At 52.2% G+C, this 7,725-nt stretch overlaps 1 protein-coding gene across 2 annotated transcripts in view; it reads left to right on the forward strand.

Moving 5' to 3' along the window:
* Tmem130 (transmembrane protein 130) overlaps nucleotides 1-7,388 on the forward strand; it is a 15,935-nt gene extending 8,547 nt beyond the window's left edge. The window contains exons 3-8 of one of the 2 annotated variants that reach the window (XM_010642739.1): nucleotides 783-942; nucleotides 2,055-2,224; nucleotides 2,893-2,977; nucleotides 3,846-4,048; nucleotides 6,032-6,144; nucleotides 6,472-7,388. In XM_010642739.1, the coding sequence (XP_010641041.1) occupies nucleotides 783-942; nucleotides 2,055-2,224; nucleotides 2,893-2,977; nucleotides 3,846-4,048; nucleotides 6,032-6,144; nucleotides 6,472-6,660 (920 nt within the window). In that variant the 3' untranslated portion in view covers nucleotides 6,661-7,388. The remainder of the gene's footprint in view (nucleotides 1-782; nucleotides 943-2,054; nucleotides 2,225-2,892; nucleotides 2,978-3,845; nucleotides 4,049-6,031; nucleotides 6,145-6,471) is intronic. The other variant, XM_010642740.1, reaches the window with a different exon arrangement.
* Nucleotides 7,389-7,725: the final 337 nt, after the last annotated feature.

The following is a 7,725-nucleotide window of genomic DNA, read 5'->3' on the forward strand; positions in this document are numbered from 1 at the left end:
AAAAAAAAAAAAAAAAAAAAACCCCAAAAAAAGAGAGAGAGAGAGATATTTGAAATTTTTATTTTTATTTAGTATCTTCATTTCTTGTTGTCATGTATGTTTGCAATCTTTAATAAAAAATAATGACATTCACAATGAGTTCACAATGTCATGAGTAAATACTCATGCTTGTAATAGCTCAGTGGTTCTGCCACCTGCCTCACAAGTGCAAGGACCTGAGTTCAATCCCCAGTACCCAAAAAAAAAAAGCAAATCACAGAATTATATAACCAATGCAGCAAGCTGTATTTAATATATGTATGTATACATTAACATAGCCACACATAAATACTTTGCAGTGTTTCAAAATGTTAACAATGGTAGTGTTTGAATGATAGCGTGTCCTAGTTTTATTCTGCTTTTGAGCATTTTCCACATAAGCTCTACTGAGCACATTTTACTTTGTGCTTTTGTTGTGAAAAAAAAATCAGCATTTAATTTTTTGTTTGTTTTTTTTCTTCAGAGAATGAGACTTTGAGCAGTGACCTGACAGAGCCCAGCACATTGGGAGTGAAAATGCAGTCAGTAGAACTTAGAGCTGCTATGCAAAGAGCATACATGGGGAGTCTTCACTAGCAGCCAGATAGCAGGGCAGGAGGTGGAGGTCTCTATGTTCAGGGTCCTGTGGGACTCTTTTCTCCACCCAGCTCTTAGAGCCTGAAGGTCTGGGCTGGGAGAGCCACTTCACTTAACTGCCTGTGATGTCACTCAGGCTCCTTGTTCCCTTCCCCTGTCTTTCCCAGAGTTCCTCATGGGGAACATCGTGGTCTCTCAGAACACCTCCCTGCCCTGGCCCAGCTCCTACCTCACCAAGACAGTCCTGAAAATCTCCTTCCTTCTCCATGACCCAAGCAACTTCTTCAAGTCTGCCTCCTTTCTCTACCGCTGGGACTTCGGAGATGGGTATGTCCTTATTCACCCCCACATAGTGGCCCTTGTGCTTGTGAGGCAGGCAGGGCGCCACTGAGCTACATCCCTGGCCCTGCTCAGGGTTTTTGTTGGGATTTGTGTTAGTCTGCCCAACTGGATAATAAAAACCACAGAGTTGGGGGCAAAGAACATTTCTCTTCTCATAGCCCTGGAGGCTCTAAATTCAAGATCAAGGTGTGTCCAAGGTTAGTTTTGTTGAGGGCTTTCTTCCTGCCAGCAGGCTTCTTAGGGTGTCCACACATGGTTTTTCCTGTGTGATGGGGCCCTCCCTTCCTCTCCCTTCTTCACACCTCCACCCTCCCTCCCTCCTTTCCTTCACCCCCTGCCCCTTTTGCTCTGAACTATACCCAGGGGATCAAGTGTACTAAGCACATGATCTACCACTGACCTATAGACCCTCAGCCTCTCTTCCTCCCTCCTCTTCCTGTTCTTCCTCCTCCTCCTTTTCCTTATCTTCCTTCACTTCCTTTTCCTTCTTCTAGCACTAGGGATTGAACCCAAGGCCTTTGGACTGAGCTACGTCCCCTGTCCTTTTCTATTTTTTTTTCCATTGATTTTATTGGTACTTTTTAGGTATACAGTACAGTTACATTCATCATTGGGATCTTGTATCTTTACATGACAGATCTCAATTCTCATTTTTTCCCCATACTCCTGCCCTCACTTCACCTCGTCCACCCTCCCCTATTTATAGAGACTTTGTTTCCCCCCAAAAAACCATGAAATGGTAGAATTAGCACTCAGGGTTCTCTCAGTAAACTAGAAAAAGTTCATGGAACCCACAACCAACTTCATTCTGAATCATGGAGGGTAGACTGTGGATCCCTGACTCATGATGAGATAAAGGATCTGTGAGAAAAAAGGATCAGTTGAGTACTGGGAACAGGGTTTATGGGTACTGGGATTGGTGAAAGCAGTGCCCTGGGTAGCTCTGACAGGCTGACACCATTGGCCTGTCTCCATCTGTCTCTTGGAGGACCTGGGTAGCCACATGTCACCCTCACACTAGCAAGTACCATGAATCATTTCTGAGGCATAGGAAGGGGAAACAGTCTGCTGTCTCCCTCCTCCCTGTCACCTTCCAGGACCCTGCTGGTGACGGACAACTCCGTGGTCTATTATAACTATTCAGTCATTGGAACCTTCACGGTGACGCTTAAGGTGGTGGCTGAGTGGGAGGAGGTGAAGCCAGATGGCACTACAAAGGGCATTGTGCAGAAGACCGGCAACTTCTCCACCTCGCTGAAGCTTCAGGGTGAGCGGGTGCAGGCTGAGTGTTCAAGTCCCCAAAGATACCCAGATGCCACGCATTCTAGATTACAGTGTCTCTAGGCTGGCTCTTGGCTCCTTTCTCATACCCTGTAGACCTCTTTGTATCTCCGCTGTCCTCCCCGCTATAGAGAGGGTGCTGGAGGCCACACCATGGTCATCTACCAGCCCAGTGGCAAAGCCAGCATCTGGCCCAGGACTGCCTGCTCACAGAGCCCAGGTGACCAGAGGTCTTGCCATGGCTGCCAGAAACTTGCAGCTCCTGCCCTCCTACCTCCATTGGCCTGCATCTGCCTCTTTGGGGCAAAGGTTGCCCTGGCAGGATGGGAATCTCATTTTTCTGCACTGGGTGCGGATGGGGGTACCCAAGCCATCTCTTCCTGGCTTTGGTGGACATGGGGTGGCGCTTTCCCTGTGCACAGGCAATGGCTTAGTGTCAGTGAGCAGGACAGTTGGCCTTTGTCTGCTTCTCTGAGCTGGCTCTGGCCCTTGCTGCTGCTGCTGACAGAGGTGGTGCCCTGGACAGACCTGTGACTATTCCTGGAGGAGGGACAGAAGAGAAGTCAGGGAAGTGGCCACACAGCCCAGAGCCCTGGAAGTTCCAGGACAGCAGTCTTCAGCTGACTGGATGAATGGTGTCCTTTTTCCTTACAGAAACCCTTCGAGGCATCCAGGTCTTGGGACCTACCCTAATTCAGACCTTCCAAAAGATGACTGTGACCTTGAATTTCCTGGGGAGGTGAGTGACCCTGAGTGCCCAGCAGGGGCCCTGAGGCCCTCCATACTTTGATAAGTGCTCCCAAGCCTGTTCCAGCCCCAGTGGGCTTGTGGAAAGATATTGCTGTTCTACCCTGCACAGCTCCAATCTCAGGTCCTGGAGAAGCAGGACATGCCTCTGGGACTATTTGCAGCATGAGTTTCACAAAGCATGGAGGGAGCTGGGTGTGGTGACACACAGCTCTAACCCTAGTGCTCTGGGAGGCTGAGGCAGGAGGATGGCAAGTTTGAGCCCAGCCTGGGCAATTTAGCAAGACCCCATCTTAAAAGAAAAAATAAAAAGGGTTGGGAGTGCAGTTCAGTGTGATGGCCCTGGGTTCAATTCGAAGTCCTGGGACTGGAGCTTAGTACCTGGAGAATGGGAGCCATTTGGGTTTGGTAGAGCTGGTCTTTGAGGGGCGGTGAGCCTGTGTTTTACTGGGCCCAGGGTAGTGTGAAATGGGAACAACTGTTCAGCATTCCTCAGCTAGAGCTATGTTTTCCAGCTTCTGAGCCAGTGCTTGGCCTCCTTCTAGCCCAGTAAGAGCCTGGTTATCCGTAGATCCTGCTTTAGTACCACCTCTCCCACAAAGCTTCCTGACTTCCTCATGCAGCGGGCTCCTTGGTGCCCTGTGCTTGTGTAGCACACCCTGTGTGCCAGAGCAGCGCTGCCTCGCCTCTGCTGAGCCTTCTGTGCACGTTTTGGCCTCACTGGCCTGGGGTCCCCTCGGGGCCTGAGGCACCTCTCCTGCGCCATTGCACTTCCTGCTCAAGAGCGTGTGGCACTTGGAGTTCACTGTGCCCCTGCTCCTTGCCGAGCCCTCTCTGAAAACCCGTCTCTGTGTCTGCAGCCCCCCTCTAACTGTGTGCTGGCGGCTCAAGCCCGAGTGCCTCCCACTGGAGGAAGGGGAGTGCCACCCTGTGTCTGTGGCCAGCACGGCTTACAACCTGAGCCATACCTTCCGCGATCCCGGGGACTACTGCTTCAGCATTCGGGCTGAGAACGTCATCAGCAAGACGCATCAGTACCACAGGATCCAGGTGTGGCCTTCCAGTAAGTGACACCTCAGCTTCTGTGGTAGTGTTGCACAGGCAACCAGTCATACCCGCTGTCAGCCCTGCCACCGCCCACCACAGGTTCCTAGGAGCCACCCTTCCCAAAGTCACCAGCACCCAGCCCCACCAACACTAGCGCCATGAGCATCACTCCTCACTTTGGCAACAGCCAGTGCCAGTACTGCTACCACCAAACACCAGCAATACCACAGAAACCAGCCCCACCAACCTCACACCACCACCAGACTCCACAGTACCATCGGTAACCAGCTCTATCGACCTCATATCCCCACCCATCAGCTCTGCCAGCACCAGCACCAGCACCAGCACCACTAAACAATGACAACCAACTCGGCTACCGCTATTACTGCATAGGCTCTGACATTTCTTTGGCACCATCAGTGTCACTAGCCACAACCCCTAGCACTCCCACCCGATGGCCACTGTCGACTCTCCCCACCTACTGCCAGAAGCAGTAGACTGCGGCGTGGATCCTGGGAGAGTCCCAACTCAGGCCCCTCAGAAATGGCCTTTCACATGCCTTACCCTGTCTCACTTTCCATGCTACAAAAGGGGAAACTGAGGCACAGGATAGCAACAAGGTTGGATGTCAACCTGAGCACGAACCTGGCTTCCAGACTCCGGGCCCAGTGCTCTTTGGTAGGAGTAGGGTTCTCCCTAGCACTCTGGAGTGCATGTAAAACCTGCCAGCTGAGCCTGCCTTCAGGGTTTGGCCTGCACCTGGTGTTGTCACTGTCCCTTCCAGTGTCCCCAGTCTGTCTCTGAGTTCCTCGGAAAATGCTTCACTCCGGCTCTGGTTGACCTTGTGGGTCTTGTCAGGTACCCTGGGCCCTGCTGCCCCAGCACCAAGTGTCCAGGATCCCCTGAAGTCAACAGGGAAGACGGTAGTCCAGGTGATCACACCAATCACACCCCCTTTTCTTTCGTCCGTTTTTTTGAGATGGGGTTCCATTATGTAGTTCAGACTGGCCTTGAACTCACTATATAACCCAGGTCAGCCTTGACCTCAGCCTCTCAAGTGCTAGGATTACAGGTGTGCACCACCGAAACAGGCGATCACACCCCCTTTTCATGAGAAGCGGCATCCTCACCAAGGGTGTGGGGAGAACGAGAGAGAGCCCACAATTCCTGGTCACCCACATGTGCCAGGTGTAGCCACATCTCTCACCTCTGTGCCTTTCCATGGCAGTTTGGGGGTTCTCATCAGCATCAGACAGCCTGTTCAGAGCCAGGGTTCAGACCCAGGGCCACCTAACTGCAGACACCGGGCTGTTTCCCATCTGCCACGCTGCTCCCAAGCAACAGGCTTGGCAGGTAAGCCCAGATGGTGGGAGGTTGCGGCAGAGGTCACAAGGCTGCCGTACAACCTGGCTTCCCTTCCTCAAACCACATTTCCCAAAAGAGGCAGGAGGAAGCAGTGCTCTCTCATGGTTCAGTCTCAGGAGTCAGGCACCATTGCTCTTGCCAGCTGCTTGTAGGCCAGGAGTCAGTCTCAGAGTCCAGTCCACACTTTGGAGGTGGAGAATATCACAGCCCCTCTCAAGGATTACTATTAAGCAACCCATGGACATACTTAAAATACCTCCACACAAGCCAGGAGTAGTGGTTCATACGTGTAATTACAGCATTGTGGGAGACTGAGGCAGGAAGGTGGCAAGTTCAAGCCCAATCTGGGCAACTCAGTGACTAACGAGATCCTATCTCAAAAAAACAAACAAATAAAAATAAAGAAGGGCTCAGTGTAGCTCAGTGTAAAGGCCCTATGTTCAATTCCCACTACTTGAAATAAAAAATTTCCCACACACCCCAATTTCTTTTTATCAGTCCTGAGTTGAGGTTGCCTAAACAGAAGAGCGACCATTAGTTGGGCTGACTGTTCCCTTCCCCACTGTGCCAGCCACCTGAGAAGGAGTATTTGAGCCCCAGCTCCCAGCCCTGTAACACCCCCTGTCACTCCCAGGACTCCAGCCGGCTGTCTTTGCTTTCCCGTGTGCCACGCTTATCACCGTGATGCTGGCCTTCATCATGTACATGACCCTGCGGAATGCCACTCAGCAGAAGGACGTGGCGGAGGTGGGTGCTCAGAGGATGGGCTGGACAGCTGGGCCCCGCCCAGGAAGGAGCTGAGGGTCCAGGGCCAGAACAGGACACTTGGAAGGGTCTTGATTTTAGAGTGGGCCCTATGGTCTAAGATGGTGTGCCAAGGTTCATCTGTAGACTGTGTCAAATTGCGGAGTTGCAGTGCCCTCTGACCTAACTCCTTCTATGCTCATCCTTGTGTATATGTGGTGGCAGGTGGGCATTTCACATGCCTCTGCTTCTAGGCTGCTGAGCTCATAAGGCCACCTGACAGGGGTCTTGGTGGGTGGCAACCGACCCATGGGGTTTTGTTCATCATAGGTGGCTGATTTTGACTTTTCCCCTATGTCTGACAAGAACCCGGAGCCGCCCTCTGGGGTCAAGTGCTGCTGCCAGCTGTGCTGTGGGCCCTTCTTGCTGGAGTCATCATCTGAGTACCTGGAAGTTGTCCGAGAGAACCATGGGCTACTCCCGCCCCTCTACAAGTCTGTCAGAACGTACACAGTGTGAGCACCCCACCCCAGCCCGTAACTGTGTTCACTGATGGCCAGACTGGAGCTTCAGGCAGGGTGGTGTGTCACTGAGAAGGAGAGACCATGTGGCCAATTGCCCATCCATCTGTACAGTCTGGCTGCTGCCGCGAGACCCTTGCAGCCACCTCCCCAGCCATCTGCCCATCTGTATAGTGCAGCCACTGCTGTGAGCCTCTCTCGGGCAGCCCCACCCCACCCTGTGCCAAACAGGACTCTGACACTTGGTGTGTTACCTTGGGATTCTCCCACGGTGCCTGGCTGCCCCTCACCCATTCCTCTCCCATTGGCATATCTGCCATCGGGGGCTCACAGTGCCCTTCCTGGGGAAGCCATGTCTGTGCCAGAGCTAGGAAGGAGTTCACAGATGGTCCAGGATGCATAGCGAAAGGTTGTGCAGGCAGCTGGGCGCACCCTCAGAGAGAAGGGCGTATGTGTGCGCATGCACACACGCACACACACGCGCGCGCGCACACACACACACACACCACAGAGATACACACTTGTCATGGATCATCTCCATGATTCACTCTGTATCGGTGAATTGCTATTGCTGCAGAGCACTTGAACTAGAACTCAGATGGCAGAACTAGAACTCAGGTGACACCTGAGTTCCCCCTTGGCCCTCCATCTCCTGGGTTGGGCTCTCCCTTTATGTTTCATCCCTGCCTCTCCTTGTCCCCATTTTTTTTTTTTTTTTTTTTTTTTTTTTTTGTGTGGTACCGGAGATCAAACTCAGGCCTTTGGGCTTGCGAGGCAGGTGTTGCAACCACTGAGCTAAATCCCCGGCCCTCCTTGTCCCCATGTTGAGGCCACCCTACTCTCTGCCTGCTTGTGGGGGCAGGATGAGTGTGTGCAGAGTGCTTTATAAATTTGTCATCTTTTATTGAAACTCCTGTGTACCATATCCTTCAAGGAAAAGGTGTTGCAGCGAAAGGACAGGTTGAGGTCATGGGGACATGGGTTCCCTGTGTGTATCAGTCACAGGGCACCTTGGCTCCCTGGCTGCTCCGAGGTGACCTTAGGAAGGAAGACACTGAATCAG

Source organism: Fukomys damarensis, unplaced genomic scaffold, assembly GCF_012274545.1.
Source record: "Fukomys damarensis isolate Sample0158 unplaced genomic scaffold, DMR_v1.0_HiC HiC_scaffold_17, whole genome shotgun sequence".
NCBI classification, from domain to species: domain Eukaryota; kingdom Metazoa; phylum Chordata; class Mammalia; order Rodentia; family Bathyergidae; genus Fukomys; species Fukomys damarensis.